Source organism: Fonsecaea nubica, assembly GCF_001646965.1.
Source record: "Fonsecaea nubica strain CBS 269.64 chromosome Unknown Scaff44, whole genome shotgun sequence".
Classification (NCBI taxonomy): Eukaryota; Fungi; Ascomycota; class Eurotiomycetes; order Chaetothyriales; family Herpotrichiellaceae; genus Fonsecaea; species Fonsecaea nubica.
In genome coordinates this window covers 204,279-221,699 of record NW_019173717.1, presented here as the reverse complement: position 1 = coordinate 221,699, position 17,421 = coordinate 204,279, and the positions used below count along the sequence as shown (strand labels likewise).

The 17,421-nt window shown below is 54.4% G+C and overlaps 6 protein-coding genes across 6 annotated transcripts; 3 read left to right on the top strand and 3 right to left on the bottom strand.

Annotated features, from left to right (window-relative positions):
- Positions 1 to 851: 851 nt before the first annotated feature.
- Positions 852 to 1,802, top strand: AYO20_06815 (hypothetical protein; the record flags this gene model as incomplete). Its single annotated transcript, XM_022645103.1, has 1 exon — positions 852 to 1,802. One exon carries the CDS (start codon positions 852 to 854, stop codon positions 1,800 to 1,802), a length of 951 nt encoding a protein of 316 aa, XP_022498992.1.
- Positions 1,803 to 2,369: 567 nt separating this feature from the next.
- On the top strand, positions 2,370 to 3,230 carry AYO20_06814 (hypothetical protein; the record flags this gene model as incomplete). Its single annotated transcript, XM_022645102.1, has 1 exon — positions 2,370 to 3,230. The coding sequence occupies one exon, from the start codon at positions 2,370 to 2,372 to the stop codon at positions 3,228 to 3,230; it is 861 nt and encodes a 286-aa protein (XP_022498991.1).
- Positions 3,231 to 3,778: 548 nt separating this feature from the next.
- AYO20_06813 (hypothetical protein) lies at positions 3,779 to 4,709 on the bottom strand (the record flags this gene model as incomplete). Its single annotated transcript, XM_022645101.1, has 3 exons — positions 3,779 to 4,322; positions 4,421 to 4,520; positions 4,673 to 4,709. The coding sequence occupies 3 exons, from the start codon at positions 4,707 to 4,709 to the stop codon at positions 3,779 to 3,781; spliced, it is 681 nt and encodes a 226-aa protein (XP_022498990.1).
- A 1,875-nt stretch (positions 4,710 to 6,584) lies between these two features.
- Positions 6,585 to 8,510, top strand: AYO20_06812 (hypothetical protein; the record flags this gene model as incomplete). Its single annotated transcript, XM_022645100.1, has 3 exons — positions 6,585 to 7,119; positions 7,274 to 7,667; positions 7,763 to 8,510. The coding sequence occupies 3 exons, from the start codon at positions 6,585 to 6,587 to the stop codon at positions 8,508 to 8,510; spliced, it is 1,677 nt and encodes a 558-aa protein (XP_022498989.1).
- Positions 8,511 to 9,503: 993 nt separating this feature from the next.
- On the bottom strand, positions 9,504 to 14,298 carry AYO20_06811 (hypothetical protein; the record flags this gene model as incomplete). Its single annotated transcript, XM_022645099.1, has 2 exons — positions 9,504 to 9,628; positions 9,693 to 14,298. 2 exons carry the CDS (start codon positions 14,296 to 14,298, stop codon positions 9,504 to 9,506), a joined length of 4,731 nt encoding a protein of 1,576 aa, XP_022498988.1.
- A 1,288-nt stretch (positions 14,299 to 15,586) lies between these two features.
- On the bottom strand, positions 15,587 to 16,932 carry AYO20_06810 (hypothetical protein; the record flags this gene model as incomplete). The annotated part of the gene is made up of 4 exons (XM_022645098.1): positions 15,587 to 15,945; positions 15,996 to 16,703; positions 16,765 to 16,830; positions 16,881 to 16,932. 4 exons carry the CDS (start codon positions 16,930 to 16,932, stop codon positions 15,587 to 15,589), a joined length of 1,185 nt encoding a protein of 394 aa, XP_022498987.1.
- Between the last annotated feature and the right edge of the window lie 489 nt (positions 16,933 to 17,421).

Here is a 17,421-nt window from a genome sequence, read left to right as displayed (position 1 = left end):
TAATGGGCTTGACCCTTCCTGAGCCCGCTCCACAACATCTCTCGCTTCAGATGCTTCGGGACGAGGGGGTCGAAGCGGAGAGGAGAGAAGCACCGCAGACAGGCGACAGGGTACGATGATTTCACCTCCAACCGCTGGAACACGACATACTCGGCATACCAAATCCGTAAAGAGGCCAAGAAGCATGTTCCCGAGGCTGTAGGTGAATAGGGAACGGCAGACGGCGAGCATTTTCCACGGAAAACCCCAGAGTTGGAGTCAAAAGTCAGAGTCTGGGGTCCCCGCAGTCTTGACGTACCGCGAGTACTGCGGGTGTCCGCACATGGACATACTCGTGTGTGACATGCTTGGGACGCAGGCTGGCTTCAGCATCACGCTTTTAATGTTGGACGTTAGGAGAGAGACGCCCTTTCCAGCAATTGGAGTATCCAGGATGGATCATCAAGGATACCAGTCGCGACGTCTGCTTGACCTGGGGATCAACAGCCCAGTGTGACTTGTTATATACTTCTTTGGCGACCGAAGTCAGGAGATCGAATATACCCCGTCCGTCCTCGTCTCCTCGAGAAGCGACATATCCACACGACTGGCGTGGCAAAGTTTTTCCTTTCTCCATGTTATCATTCCGAAGAACCGCGGAGGTCAGAGCGCCGGGCGGGGAAGTGAACTCGAGGGATTGAGAGTCAAACGGGCCTTGACATCCGAAGTCAGATGGGAACGAAAGCAGAGTGCCGACAGTGGGGAATATATACTATTCACCTCAGCTCGATCCAAGGGCAGTCTGTCTCATCGTTTCGTGCAAGACTCCTACAACAATTCCACCCAAATCATAGCTCCATTGTCCAGCCAATATGCCGAGTGTCACCAGGCTGCAGATTACACCCCTTGCTGAAACCTTTGCCGCCGAAGTCGAAGGCATTGACTTCTCCAAGCCAATCGATGATGCCCTGTTCGAAGAACTTAGAGACACTGTCCACAAGTACGGCGTCGTCGTCCTTCGCAAGACTGCGTTAGACGACGACTCGGCCATTGCCCTTGGCCGACGATTCGGGGAACTAGACAGCGTCAGGGCTCATCGGCTGGCGGGAAGGGCCATGAGGATCCCCAACGACGAGATTTTCGACGTGGGTAACCTGGACGACAAGAACGAGGTCGTGACGGTCAAAGACCCCAACCGCACCGCGTCTGCCAACGGTAATGCGCTATGGCATGCGGATGGAGCCTTCAACCCTCGTCGCACCGGTGTTTCCATCTTGCGCGGTGTCGAACTTCCCCCGAAAGGCACTGGGGGCCATACCGAGTACTTGGACACCCGGACCGCGTATGACGATCTCCCAGAGGAGAAGAAAAAGGAGATTGAGGGCCTCGTCGGCTGCAACTCGCTGTTCCACAACCGAAAGACGGCCAATCCGGACTCGCCCCTTTTCCTCCATATCAACCCGATGGACCACCCTCTGGCGAAGCACAAGATTGCTCAGCTACACGAGCAGTCTGGTCGAATGAATCTCTACGTCACGTCTTACACCCATCATATTGACGGGATGGATCTGGAGAAGGGCCAGAAATTACTCAAAGAGCTATTCGAGCATGTCCAGCAAGACAAGTACAAGTTTGTGCATCATTGGCAGGATAACAACGACGTTGCCATCTGGGACAACTGTGCCGTGTTGCATAGAGCAACCCACGGGGAGTACGAGGGGAAGTATAGGCGGGATATGCGACGGGTTTCGGTCTTTGATACCGGGTCCACGGCTTACGGGGAGAATGATGTTTCGACGTACTGGCAACAAGGTCTCCCATAGAGGTTCCCAGGAGACACGATGTAATGGATAAATCTGTAGGCTACGGCCATTGCACTGTTGCATTCACCTGTCGAGTTGGTCCTCGTGTATCTCTTTGGAAATCACAGCGCGTGGAAGCATATCATAATATCAGAGTCAGTAACCGACAACCCACAGGCGACTGCAGGAGATTGATTCCCGACCAGCCAGTCAATCACGATACAAGCATACAAACATGCTACGGATATCACGGCCCGAGAGCGTGTCGCTTCTCCGATTCCATCGCCATCCAACCTCCCTGGAACGTGAAGTACATACATGTACTTGGTGGTTACCGACAACCGAGGGTCGGTTCCCCAGGTTCCTGTAAGTCTCCCCAGATTTACCAACAACCTCAATCCAGGGACCCCTCTTGGCCACGGTATCGAACATACTGACTGTCCGATTGCCATCCCCCCAATCTCCTCGTCCCAGCAAAAGAAGAGTCCTTGTGTGGATTCCTTACGTGGATCGTTCAAAGGGCTGACAAGGCTCACTCAGCTCACGTTTGACTGAAGACAAGTCAACATTCAAGACCGGTCAATCGTCATGTTCAAATCGCAGCCGACCCATACGCCCGGCGAAGGGGGCATCGCTCGCTTCCGAGACCAGCATAAACGGCTGGGCCGGGCGTTGCTGGGCACGGTGCTGACAGTCCAAAGCCCCATCGTCGCCATGCTCGCAGCGCAGGCGTTTGACTTTGTCATGATCGACATGGAGCACGCGCCCATGTCGGCGGAGCAGATGACTTACATGGTGCACAGCGTGGTGGCCGCGTCCAAGGGCAACTGCTTGGCCATTGTGCGCGTGCCGTCCCACGACGTCGAATGGGTCAAGTGGGCACTGGACAGCGGCGCGGCGGGCATCATCATCCCGATGGTCAACAACGCGGCCGAGATGGAGCGCATCATCTCGCACGCCATCTACCCGCCGCGGGGCAAACGGAGCTTCGGTCCCTTCAACGCCCCCTTTGGCCGACAGCTCCACGGCACGCAGTTCGGCACCTACTACGACATGGCGCAGGATGACGGGGTCGCCATCCTCCCCATTATCGAGTCCGCCGAGGGCATTCAGAACGCCGACGCCATCCTGGCCGTGCCCGGCGTGTCCGGCACCTTCATCGGCCCGTACGACCTGCGTCTGTCCCTCGGACTGCCGGGCGGCGTGGACGGGCCCGAGCCCGAGTTCACGCAGGCCCTGTCGGGAGTGCTCGCCGCGGCCCAGAAGCACGGCAAGGTCGTCGGCTCCATGGCGACGACTCCAGAGATGATAGCGACCCGCGCGGGCTTGGGCATGACTTTCCTCCTGGCCACGCTGGACTATAGCGTGTTGGTCGCGGGGTTCACCGAGGCGGCGGAACAGGGCAAGGAGGCGTTGAAGAAGGTCGGGCAAGCCTCAGCCGGTCAGTGAGGGTCGAGCGGGGGGTGTCCGGGAGAGCCACGGCACATTTGTCAGTCGTGGAGGTATATATTATATACAACCCACGTACCTCGCGCGACTCATTGGTGTCGACAATAAAAGCCACATGACACGATCGAGCCTTTGATTCGGATATTCCTGAGCTGCCGGTAATAACACACGTATCGTACTGGGTTGCTTCTCTACCAAATATCCGCCCACGCGCTGCTTCAATGCACTATGGAGTACTCCCTTTTCCCGATGTGGGCATATACTTGTGGATACCGGGTATATTGCCCTTTTCGGCCCTGTGTGGAGCCGATAATATTATTATTACCGTAAGTTCTCACAAAGGGCAAATACAACCAGACAGCCAAACAGCCAAACAACCAAACACACAAAAACTCCTTTCACAGTAATAATGATGTCTTTTCGATATATCCAGTTTTCTATGTGGATCCAGTCCAATTAACAAAATACCGTGATGGTCGACGGGCCTTTTCTATTCGTCAAGTCATAAACGAGGTTGAGAGTGACAATTCTCCCGTCCCAGACTCAACTCAACTGGCCAACCTCAGCGGACCTCCCCTTCCTGTATGGTCGTGGTAGTGAAGCTCGTTGACGTAGACATTCACGGGTCCCCCGCGCTCAAGCTGCCCTGCCACAGTCATCATGTCGCGGTTGTTCCGCACCACCATGTCTCGACTCCCGCCCAGGTTTCGATCGTGTTGCCGCTGCCTGTGGAAGTGGTGTTTGGTGCAGATCCACAGTCCGATCGCGGCGAGGGCGGCTACCACGCCCGCAACGGCCCCGATGATGGTCCCGATGTTGTTGCCACCACCACCGCCCGAGCCGCTGCCTGGGCTGGAGGACGAGTCATCGCCGTTGGTGCCGTTGCCCCCACCTCCTCCCCCCGAGGGACTGGCAGTTGGGTCGGAAAAAGCTGCGTTGAGGTACTGCGTCGAAGGGTCGCCGTGGCCAGTGACGGTTGGGACGGCCAGGATCGTTATCACCTCGGCGGATCGCGTGGCACACTCCCAGTGCGTGTAGTAGTAGTCGCTCCAATACAGGGAGACGGTCGCACAGTACGGTGCGTCGGAGTCACTGCCACAGGTTTCTCCCGTCAGTGTTTTGCATCCTCACTTGAAACGAGGGACAGTGTCTTCCACCAAAGAAGAAAGAAAGAAGAGAGAAAGCCTTACCAGGTAATGGCCCCGATCGTGGGCGTTGGACCCTGCGCTTCTGCTTCCACACATGTCGTCGGCAGGATGGTGTTGATGCCGCTTGTACATCCAAAGATGCCTGGAAACTCCCATTCCACACAACCGAAGCCCGATTGACAGGCGACGGGTGAGTCTGGAGGGGGGGAGGGGGGGTTGATCAGCAATCTGGGCGACCCTTGATAGGCAAAAATGACCCGTGAGGCTCAAGGCGCCTCAGAGGAAACCACTCACTCAAATCTCCATTCTTGTAACCACACAGGGCCGTCATGGCTGTGACTGGAACACGATCGATCCACAAGAAAAATCGAGGGGCTTCATGGGTTAATACAGAGTTTGTCTAGATGGACAGATCACATCTTGAGATCTTCTTTTCCCCCGTGAGGGGGGGTTTATCATCTATCAGGCAGCTTTCGGGGCGCAGGGCTAGATACACCGCCCGACAGGGAAGGAGACCAGGGGCTTGACACGCGAGTGCCCAGGACACGCCGTTGACAGTGTCTCTGACCCGTGCATGGCTGCGTGGCGAGTCCCGCGCGTCCTCGACGAAACCCAGATGGCGAAGCGCTGAAAACCTGCGCCTGATTTCTTTGACCACCTCCTCATGTTTCTGCATAATCCGGACCTCCAGGTGGCGTTTGAGCTTGTGGCGCCGCGCTCTTCGGCTGTCACGGTGAGAAGAAAGTAAGAGGGCTGGGGGGGAGAAAAGTCATTGCAGCCCTGGTCGATCATCGGCTGAGCGCCTCATTTCTCAACCCTTTGTCTTATTGCAGGCAAACGACCCAATCCAAGCTTTGGGAAGAGTCCCTTCCGCATCCCACCCGAACACAAGCACAACAAGGCGCGAGTGGAGGTGGGAGGTGGGAGGTGGGAGCTGGGCTGGCCCATCAATGTCAGGCTGAGGCTCCGAGTTTGTCGATCCCCCAAGCTGAATGGAGGGAAGAGCTGATGGGGAGCGAGAAAAGAAAGAATGAGATCCGAATTTCGAGATCGACCCTGGATCAGGCCTCGAAACAAAGTCTGAGGCCAGCTTTAATCTTCGTCTCCTGGAGTCAAACCAACCAGCCTGGGGCAACGTCTGGGGGCCAATAGAGGATCCAAATTCACCAGACAAGCATTAGTTATTGGTGACGGGGGCGGATTCGGCTTGCATGTTTGTTGCCTCGATTGACCACCAGAGGCACTAGTCGTGATGGCACCGTTGCAAGTCGTAGCGTCCACAAAGCCCGTGGATTCAGCCTGATCAGCAAACTTGACCCTCATTCTCCGTGCATCACGCATGGCACTGTCAATTCTCCCAGAATTCGTACGGATGCCTAATCTAGGCCCGATTGATCTGTCACCAACACACCTCGCTAAGCCCTTGCCGATACATGAGACACGGCTGAAGGGAGCTGCGAGCAAACAATCCAGCTGCGCCAGTCTTTGTGTACCGAAAACTTCAGGCTGGGACCACCTCCTCCAACACCAATATTCTTTCTTATTACGGTATACAGCATCCGACCCTGACCCTGACCCTGACCCCGAAACTGCTTCGAGACAAGCCACATCAATCATGCTTGCACCGGCATGACAGCCCATCAACTAGGCGATTACTAACCGCCCAACCGCTTACTTCCGACCCCCAAGTCAGTTGGGTGCTGATCACTGAAGACAAGCCGGTGACTTTCTTCTACCTTTCCAACCACAAGCCCAATACCGGATCCAGAAGGAGGTGGGTTGAGGGATGCCGCATGCCGAAGTTCAGAGATCGGTTCAACAGGTGCACCAGTCGAGTGTCATTCCACCCTCGACAATGCGTGCGTCGGCTCGTTCGCTCGTTCTCTGGGGTACCAACACGACATGCGTCTTCATTCGCTCGGGCATCCTCCATCGATCCTTCGGCGAAGCTTTCTCTAGCGAAGAACTTCACTCGTCAAGAGATTGCCCGCAATCGCTCTAGAACCACAATGGCGCTGCAGAATCGATCCCTCTCTGGATGGTGGAGGACCTGCTCCTGGCGGAGAGGCGGCCGCGGTGTGTCTCGATCGTGCATATAAGCTTGAACGAACTCGACGAGACACACCCAGATCTCTCGACATCATCTCCGACCTCATCTCATACAGACAGACGTTGAGTCGGGATCACAAAGTATTCCCGTCAGGCCATGCCCATTCACTTGTCGTACATCCCCTATGTCCCCGACAAAAGCCGGTCGCGGAACGACTATGAGCTCCTTCGGTCCAAAGCACGCTCACACGCTGCCAAGTTCAGGCATCGAAACAATGCCAACACGATTGTCTTGAACAAGCATTGCTGGTCTGCACCGACATATCCGCATTATCTCGGACACCGGGGCGCCGAAACGGCTCCCAGCAAGCAGAATGGATGGGGTCCATCGTACGACGGAGACAACCTGTGTTCCCACTCGCCTCGAATCCGGATCGAGCAGCTGTTGGCAGAAGAGGAGCAGGATACCAAGACAATGAGCATTGGGCGACTTGTGGCCCCAGACAACGACACCAACCGGTACAAGACCGAGCCTGAAGGGCCCGGGATGGACCCTGTGGCTCGACATGGCAAGTCCGAGAAGGAATTGATGTCGCCAGGCCCGTGGCATTGGACAAGGGGGGCACGAGTTGACCCATTCGATTGTATTCCTGGATATGATCGTTATGGTGCCTCGCTCGCCATCGACTTTCGTAAGTGTCTGGAACCTCTGTCTCTACGCGATGAGTCTTTAACATGAGTCCAGTTATACACTATGTCATGCCGACGGGTGGGCTGTCCCCTTTGAGGAGAAGCTCCTCTATACATGTGCGATGAGCTCAGAACCAAGCTGATGGGTGACTGCAGTGGCGTCAATCAACGAAGCCTTCAACGTCGTCAATGTCTACGGGCAGTGGGTCCTCGAGAATATGGCCAAATACGAGGACTTCTTCCACGTCATCCTCGGCCTGACCAAAGTGGCTCACACTGCCATCGCGTGTCCCGGATCTCTCTTGCCACAAGATGCCTTTGTCCATGCGGGACAGGCCATGTCCAAGCTGAGAGCCAGGCTGGCGAGACCCAACGCCCGGGCCGACGACGGTGCCATTCTGACGATCCTGTACCTGGCCATGTTCGAGCGAGGGCTAGGAAACGACGCGGCCTTCAAGGCCCATCGCGCCCAGGTCGACCAAATGGTGGCGTCGCGAGGCGGCGTCGACTGCCTGGGGGTGGACAGTTCAGCTCGGGCGACCTTGACAGTGTAAGCGCCTGTGCTATCTCGGTGTTCAGATGGCCCGTCTCTCTACCGTGATAAAACATTGCCGGTTTGCACCTCGGACACTGATTTCTCGACAGACTCCTCTCCCTCTCCGGCGACCAGCCGGCCGACTCACCGACCAGCGAACCTGCCACCGAGAAGTTGTTGGTGATACGACAAGCGCCCCGGTTCCGGTTCGACGACGACGTCAAGATCATCGACAAGCTGCCGTGCGGGTTCCGCAACCTCGCCCGGGCGGGGGTCCTCTCGTCCGAGACGCTCCAGATCATCCACAGGATCAGCGTCAAGCAGGACTGGAGCCCGCAGGATGCGACGTACCGCGAAAAGCAAGGGAAGGAGCGCACCAAGGTCTACCGCCCCGTGGCGGGCCAGGCGTGGAATTTCTGGGACGCGTGCACGGCGTTCCGCACGCCCGACGGGCCCGGGGGTCCGTCGCTGGAGAAGATGATCTGCCTCGCCCTGTTCCGCTACTGCGCCAACCGGGCCAACCGCCTCCGGCCCAAGGCGTGCATCTACCACTCGGCCACGACGCAGCTGACGGCCCGGCTGCCCACGTTCCGGGTCTCCAGCGCCCGCACCGAGCGCGACTGTTTGATCTGGATCTGGCTCGTCGCCATCGACTCGTGGGCCATGGCCCAGAACTCGCCCGAGCTGTCGGCCGACGGCGCCCGGCTGCTGGCCAAGATGCGCGACACCCTGCCGGAGCTGCGCGACTGGGCCTGGTGGGACCTCGAGTGCCTGGGCCAGAAGTTCTTTTGGCGCGACGACCTGCGGGTGCTGTTGCGCGCGAACTGGGACGCACCTGATTTGGCAGGAGAGTATTAAGCCACCATTGGCTATCTAGGGACCTCCTCGTAACCCTTTTCCCCCTAAATTCCTGGTGTGAACTGCAGGCCGAGCATGGAAGGGTATCGAATCATTGTATTTGGTAAAATAAACAACTGAAGCTCGTGCTTGAATATTTATCTGCGAGAGTGTCGATAACACGGGGCTCGCACAATGTACAATCCACTCCTGGAATGGAGATCGATTATACATGCTGGCTGGTAGGCACCGTAGGCGGGGTGGCAGGCTAGAGTACGAGGAGACATTGATGCGGAATTGGCGTCGATCAAGTGGATCCTCCTCACACGGACGGGAATAAATAGTGGAGACCAACCACACAGGACCCACTAGTATAAAATACAGCTATGGTTATTGGCTGATATACCTAGAGAGGTGGAAGGTCTCTGACTAACGGGACAATTACTTTGTACCTCTTACAAACATACGTGTACCTGCGTAATATCGGATCAATGTATCACGTACCGGTGGGTCAATGACAGTCACGATAATAACAACAATGGGAAGAGAACAAAAAAGACCGAGACATCGAGTCTGATTCCTTTGCCTCTTACTGCTCCACCCCGACATTAACATTGACCATAGTCAGAGAGAGAGGGAAAGAGAGAGAGATACAGAAGCCGCAGAAAACGCCGCGCCCAAAATTAGCAAGGGCCCTCCCCTCCTTTGCCAGAAGCACAGGAGGCCCAAGTGCTCGAGGAAAAACTCCGCAGTGCTATGCCCAAAAAAGGTGTGTATATAATTACTCGCCTCGGCCTTGTTGGTCTCTGCTTCCTGGCCGAGAAACATGTCCATGACGAGGCTCCTGAACTCTAGCTTTGTCTCCCCCTCGCTCAATGTCGAGACCATAGATGCCAACCAATCATGGATTAGGTGGCTGTTTCCTCCATATGTAATCATCAGAAACGTTGCTTTTGATTCTCGCCTCCGCGACGAAGTTTATCCCGGGGCCGTGCCGGGACCGAGTCGACCCTTTCACTGCGCCATCATGGCTTCGGGTTCCCCAATCGCCCCGTCGGGAATGCCTCCCTGTTCTTGCTGAGCCATAGCTTGCGCGGACACGATTTCCGCCAGCCGTTTAAGACGTGGTGTCTGGAGCCCTATTGATTTCCCATGTCAGTACAATGTCGAGTAGTCTTGGAGGGAAAGCGGCAGATCACTTACATGATGGAGTATACGTCTCCAGCGCGGTAATGACTCTCGGCTCAGCAATCTCATAGGGTCCACTGTCTTCCATGTCGACAGGAGCGAGCAACAGGACATCGCTCTTCTCCGTCACCCTCGACGCGACAGCTTTCATGATCTCACCATTAATGGGCTGTTCATAGTCGGCGACGAGATACTGGTTGAGCAACTTCTGGATTTGATTAGGCGACAGCATCCAGCAGATGTCCTGGATGATTTCGATGTCATTGAGCGTAGCCTTTTTGAGCTGGAGCAACTTGGTAGCCTGCATGAGATGCTCGAGTTGAAGAGTCCCCTCAGGCATGTCGTGAGACTTGCACCACTCCTCGATCCGAGTGATGTTGTAGTTGATCTGCAGACCACGTTTCCACGACAGGAAGTTGCGACGCATCAACAGATCGTTGAACGCCGTCACGCCCACCAGACGGAGGAGCTCAGTCACTGTTTGGGTGATGATGCTGTCTTCGAGATAGTACGCTTTCATGGCCTTGAACACGTTGTTCAGGAGGCTCAGGAGGTTGTCCATGCTATAGGCGGGAGTATTGTTCGAGGGCAGCAGTTTGCCCAGGAAACGGTTGCTTTCATTGGTGACGAATCCGGGCAGCGACTGTGATTCGATGATGGCCGGCACAATCATCTTGTGCAGCTTCTTCTTCAACACTTTCATCCACGTGTGATAGATGTTGAACTCGAGGGATTCCAAGTCGTGCTTGACAATTTCCAGTAGTCGGTCGTACTCGTAGTTGTCCGTCTTCTGCGCCTCATACCAGTCTTCGGCGAGGAAGACAAAGGACAGCATCTCGTGCACATTCGACAACCAGAATGCCCCAGGATTGATCGCTTCGTCACCTTCATGTTGCATCACCTCTTGCTGAATGGACTGCATGACGTTGGCGAGGAAGCGCTCCGATTCCTTGACGAAGCCGTTGTTCCACATCTCGGACGTTACCAAATTGATGAGGTAAGAGGGGAACAGGACCTCTTTGTCTGTCGGCGCAGGGTTAGCGCCTGGTTGAGGGATCTTGATGCCTCGGATAAGACCCATGGTGACTTCATCATTGAGCTCTTCTTCCTGGGCAAGAAGGTTCTCGAGCTCCATCTCGACACTATCCAAACCGGGGTTGAACGTAGAGCCAGACAGAGTCTTGGTGTGAGAGTCGATCGCCATCGAAACAGGACGTGCGCTATATGCTGCACTGTATCTATCAAGTTCGCTTCGTTCGGCCGCCCCTGCACTGCGCCGCTTGAGAGGCTTCTTAGAAGAGACGAGGTTGATAAGGCCGTTTGCAAGTTGAGATGTGCCGTTGGTATATTCTCCGTTGACGCCGTTCGTTGCTGCCGGAGGTGGCGCTCGTCTGGCAATCTCAAGCTGATCCTGCAATTCGTTGATCTGTTGTCGTAGAGTGCCCCTCTCACTTTCATGCGTGGACACGGATTGTCGCAATGTCTCGAGCTCTGCATTGGAAATCTTGAGCGATTCCCGGAGCTTGCGCTCTTCTTCTTGCAAGCGCTTCGCGTTGCCCATATGTTCATCATGGCTCGTTTGCAATTTGGCATGTTCTTCCTCCAAGGCAGCCAAGCGTGCTGCTACAATACCAGCCTGGTTCGCCTCGCTCTGAAGCTCACGCGACCGCGTCTCCAGAGCATTGTGCCGCGACCTCCAAGATTTCAGTTGATTTTCGTAGTTCTCCAATTGCGACACCAAGGACTTGTTCTCTCGCTTGAGCGCGCCGAGAGACTGCGTAAGCTCGACGACCTTGTTTTCAAGTTTGTAGGAGATCTGTTTGAGATCTCGAGCCTCTTCACGCATCTTCTTATAGTCGCGCCGGGCGACCCTGCCACGCCACAAGTTCTGTATAATGACGACCTTTCTGCGGTATTGCCGCCAAACACGTAATGCTCGCCACGAACGGAAAGCCCGTTGAATGACGACCGCGGCATTTCCAATGCGGGTCTCCAGGATATTCTTCCTGCAAAGATAACCTTTGGCAATGGATTCGAATAGAATGAGGTCGCTCCTGATTTGCGTATATTCTTTGCGCACTTTCTGTCCTCGCCACACTCTTTGAATGTCGGTCGCCGCCTTGGTCTGTCTTGTCTCTTCGGCTTTTCTTCGAGCCAAGAATGCGCGTGTAGCAGCCTGGAAGTTGAGAATCGACTGTCGGGCATCCAGGTACTTGTGCCGGTAGTATTTGGCCCGCAAGTTCTTCTGGATCATGATGGCACATTCCTTCAAACGAGCCGAACGAAGGTTCTCTAAAAAGGCCAACATGCCTGCGCGGAAGAAAATCTTGGTCAGACCGAGTTGGTACTTGTCGGATTTCTCGTGGGCGGTCTTTCCTAGGGCTTTGACAAGAATATTCTGTGCCATGGTACGGATCTCGGTCGTCCATTCATTCGAACGGCACAACATGTAGTACCTGAGAGCAAATTCTTCGTAGGTCCATCGTGTAGGGTAGCCGGCAGTACTGATGCGCACGGTTTCCAGAACACCACAGGCACGCAGCTGACTCAACACCATCGGCCCTTCGAACTTCCAGGACTCTTTTGCCTCGTTGGGTTTGATACACCGAATGTAGTGCGCATCGGTGGAGTTGATGGTTTGCATGAGTTCAATGAGAGAGCTCTTGAAGATGCCTCCCAGAGTTGGTTTGCGATTAACAGCGACGCCGACTCGGCGGCCTCCTCCAGGGGCGACGGTTTTCGAGGATGTCTGAGCGGTGTCCTTTTCTCTCACCGCCGCAGCAACGTCCAGCACGTCAACCAAGAAGGCATTTGTAGACTTCTTAAGCACTTCCATCTGCTCATCCGGCACAGTATCGCGGTTCTTGTCAATGAAACCATCGGACTCGTAGGTAACATCGAGCGCATAATGACAAACTGTGAATGCTGATTTGCCAAATCTCGGTTTCTTGTAGAATTTCTGCTTGTCCGCCGCAAAATGATGATGCAGTTTGTGAACAAATTGTTCGTCCGACCCCATGGGAAGTCGAGATTCCTCGTCCAACAGAGACAAAATACCCAGTTTGCCTTCAATGAGATCGATACATGGTTGATTATCCGAAAAATCAATAAAAGTCCAGTCGATCTCTTCACGCATGTATTCTTCCTGCTCAAGTTTGAACACATGCTGGTTGAATTCCTGCTGCAGCTTCTCGTTGGCGTAGTTGATGCAAAACTGTTCGAAAGAGTTCTTCGCGAAATGCTCAAAGCCGTAAATATCCAGCACACCGATGAAAGTATTCAGCCGTTGGAGGACATCCTCGGTCGCGAGACCGTGATTGATGGTTTCCACCAGCCAGTCGAACAGGCTAGAGTAGATGAACTTGGCCACGGAATCGCGCACGACGGTGGCCTGTTGCTGCGTCAGATTGGAGGTGATTTTCTCCCCGCGCGTGATGAGTTGCTTCTTGACCGTCCATTTAGCAAAATCCGTCGCGTCGATACCCAGTATGGCGCAGGCGCGGACCACTGATGGCTCACTGGCGGAAAGGCTAGAGTCCGAACGCGTGGCGGTGATTTTGATATTTCCAATGTGCAGGAGAGCGGCAAGAACCCGGAAGATCTCTCTTTGAGTGGCTTCGGAGACGTTAATTGTGGTCAAGGACTTCCTTGTGGCTGCAAATTCGGCGGCGTCGTCGACGCCGTCAATCGTCGGCTCATTGCCTTGATTCAGATAGTCAAACTCTTCCACGGGAACCAGGCCCAATTCTTGTTTCTCTTCTTCTGTTGCTCCCGCTACAAGTTGGTAGAAGATGTGGTAATTTCTCTCCTTCAATGGCTGAAAGACAAGTCGTGATCGCTCAAGCAGATATGTCCTTATCCGGGCCCCAATGATGTCGGTGTTCTGGTCAAACATGATTTCAATGTATTTTCCAAATCGTGAAGAATTGTCGTTTCGCGTCGTTTTGGCATTGCCGAAGGCTTCCATGACCGGGTTGGTAGCCAGGATCTGCTCTTCGGTCTCACTGATGGCGTCTGCTCGTGTTTTTGTGCCCTTGCTGGCCTGGCCTGGGGCCCCTCGAGTTGCAAAGTACCGCATGATGTATTTGGCACTGACTGTTTTCCCGGCACCCGACTCGCCGGAAACGACGACAGTCTGGTTCCTCGAGTCCCGCAACATGTCCGTATACGCTTCTTCCGCAATTGCAAACAGATGGGGTGCTTGCGATGCTCGTTGCTTGCCGGCGTACACCTGCACCATCTGAGGGACATACAGTGAGTCCACCCGCGCAAAAGGGTTGGTCGCTATCAGCACAATCCCGCTGTAGGTGTATATCTCTTTCTGCGCATATCGGAGCTTGATTGCCTGCAGGATGGCCGGCTCGTTCAGATGGGATAGATTGGTCAAGTCTTCGGCTGCCTCGAACATGGGAGGGTTCATGAGGGGAGGTAAGGATGCATTATGGGTGTCGAGGAGGGCAGTCTCGGTCGTCTCGACTGTTTGCTTGGACTCATCGGAGAGACTGAAGACAAGGGCGATCTTCCCATCACCCAGATCTTTTCTCTCCGTGAGCTCACCGGGAATGAAGCCCTCGGTCTGGTTAGGGAACCAGGCCCGAGTGCCAATCTCCCAACTCGCCATCGTGGGCGGTTGCTGATGGACTTATGGATAGAGACTCTCAACTGTCGGAGACGAGGGCAGCCATGTATTCGGAGACTGGGAGGAGAATCTGGTGGAGGGATAGACGTGTTCAGACACACGGGGGAGATGCTGGCCGCTCTCCTGGAGTGGAAAGGAGCGACAAGATGTTAAAGAATGTGTGGAATCTTCGGGTTCACAGATGAGAGATGGAATCAAAGTAAGATCAATGTGGTGTTGACCTGACCGTCGACAATAACGGTCTGGGGTCTTAGGTGCGGCTGTGAATTCTTGGGCGAGACACTCAGTTGACCTGCGAGATGTCAGAAAGTTTCTCAGGGACTCGGTCGTCTACGAGACGCGCTCCCCCATGCGTCCCAAGCACAACCACAAGCCCCAGCCAGCAACTGGTTGGCCTCACTAGCCCCGAAGCCCACAGCCAGAGGCCCCAAAGAAACCAAACGGCCGTCGCTGTTCTTCCGGCAAGCCACTCGTCATCTGACGCCTTTCCCTGTTCATCACAAGCGTGAGCTTCATCCTCAACCCCCTGGCACCAGTTCAGCATCCACCAAGACCCTTCAGAAATTGTCCGCACGCCCACTGCTCGTGCGCTGATGGGCATCACAAAGTGGCAACCCCCTTTTTTCCACACTACGGTGTGCTCGGTACAATATCTGCATCCTCGAGGGTTGGCCCCGAGACGCTTGTGGCAGCCTTCCTTGCGTCTTCCAAAGATCTTCCCCCAGACGGTCTCAAACGGGACATTACACAGATCTTAGTTGCAGCAAACAAGATGAGCACCTGCGCCTGCGCCACATCCTACATGCACGAACCAATTCGCCCTTTTGATTGCATTGCCTATATAGACCTCCTGCTCGAAGCAAAAATTGTTGTTATCTCCAAATGTGGTGTTAGGGGAATACTGGACTGGCATTGTCACGGAATGAATACAAGGAAATCTGTTGCTCTTCTCAATTGTGATGATACCCATGAACGCCGTCTTCAAACTTGGAACCGCAAATTCATCTAGAGACTTGTAGAAGGACGCCGTTGGACTTGGAGTCGCCCGCTGTGCCCTTCCACCTATTATCGACGAATCGATCATCACAGCATCATTCTCAGAACGCCCGTTATGCGTGGAGCGGGTCAGTCCGGGACTCGATCTCACAGATTGGGACCGTGTCCTTCCGATCTGCTTCTCTCGACAACATCACATAGACCCGCTCGCCTGCTGCTCGCAAAGCACATCTACCCAGATTGTAGATTCATCACAAGGGTTGCCTGGCTCCATTTACTGGTTCTTACATTCTGAAGTTTGTTGGGACCGAGGCTTTCCCCCTTCTTCCTCGTCGTCTTCGTCAGACTCGGCTTCTTCCTCATCCTCGTCATCCTCATCGTCCTCATCGTCGAACTCGGCGTCTTCGGCATCCTCGAATTCCTCGTAGGCCAATGCCTCACCCGTGAACCAATCGATGGCACGAGGAATTAATTTCTCTTTGATGTCTTCGCCCAGTTGATAATCAAGCTCGAGTCGTTCTTCGATGTCTGAAGCAACCTCGTCTCCTTCCCCTGGGGCAGCAGGTGGCGAGAAAAAGTTGAAGAATGACTCTGTGGGGACGGTCTTCTTGATCACTCGGGTCTGCTTGGTGGCTATACCATATGGTTAGTGATTGGCCTCTCGGAGCAAGGACATGACTTACTCTTGTTTCGTTGCTTCTTGCTCTCAACACGGACAGTAAGATCCTTGCCCGCTTTCCAGTCGATGTTGTCGCCCTCGGCGTGATCATAGATGAAGTCGCCACCGTAACCACTCTCTTCTTGGTAATAGTATGTTTTTGAAATGGTCTTGTTGGTGAAGAAATCATTGGGGGCAAACTCGAAGATCAAGCGGAATCCTGGGCGATCGAGGTATTCCATGCGGATGTCGGTCAAGGAGCGGAGGGCTTCTTCGTCGCGGTCCGTGATCAGCTCGGCAAGCGAAATCTGGTTCTTCATGGCCGAGAGCCAGAACTCTGGGATGCCCTTCATGTCCTCTGCAGCCGTCTTCTCCTCCTTGTCTGAATCTTCTTCGGGTTCTTCTTCCTCCTCGGCTTTGCCAGCTTCGACTTCTTGATCAGTGGGCTCCACTTCGCCGTTGACAATGGCGGCGCGCTTCTCGTAGAGTGGAGTGAATTTGGCAAAGTATTTCTTCTCAAGCTGGAGGACCTCTTCTTGGAATTCTGACTCCAACTTGGCGTGGTCCTTTTGGATGCCCTTCAATCCCGTAACACGACGGCGGACGGGAGCTGGCAAGGATTCGACGTATCCTGAAGATCGGCCGACAAGAGACCCGAGCTTTTGCTGCATCATGGAGACAAGAGCGGGGTTGTTTGCAAGTATTGAGGCAGCGGAAACACGCTCGAGATCCTCTGTGACGGGTCAACCTGATGTCCGAGATGAGACGATTTTTTTTTCTTCCATTTCCCTTACCTTCGGCGATAGAGCTCACGTTAGGAGCAGCGGCGTGTGAGGAAATGGGCGCATTTGATGCAGGCGCTGAAGGACGGTGAGTAACATGCAACATCTAGCAAACGGTGAAGACATACTGTTCTGCGGTGTAGGCGCGGTCAGATTTCGTGCCTTTGGTATTTCGGCCATTTTGCTCTCAATTCAAGGGGTACAGTCTGAGGTTGAGTTTCGTGGCTTGTTGGGCGAGAAATGTAAACGTTGAGTTGACGTTGGGCCTTTTGAGAGCTTTCCGGCTGGCGGTTCCGTGGCTGTCGAAGAGACACTCCGAAGACGACTCCCGGGGGGTTTTGTAGAAGAGGGTTCCTTTCTTCCGAAACGAACGAGGGTGACAAGAGCAGAGAAAATTGAGTGAAGGATTGAAGATTTTTGGCCAGGCCGTGTGAAATGCACAGGCAATAAATCAGTTTTGCCTCCGAGTCCCACGCTTTGCTGGTGGGGGAACTAGCGCAGTGCCACTGCACCGCTGCACCGTATTAATTCAGTTGAGTGCCAAAGTGCGCAGTGCGCAACCCCCTGCAGTGACCTGCGTCGAAATAAAGTCCCAGCTATCGGTTGTCTACAGCAAATGTTGGAGACGAATTTATTGTGGCAAACCCCTTGTAGACTACATGCAGTATT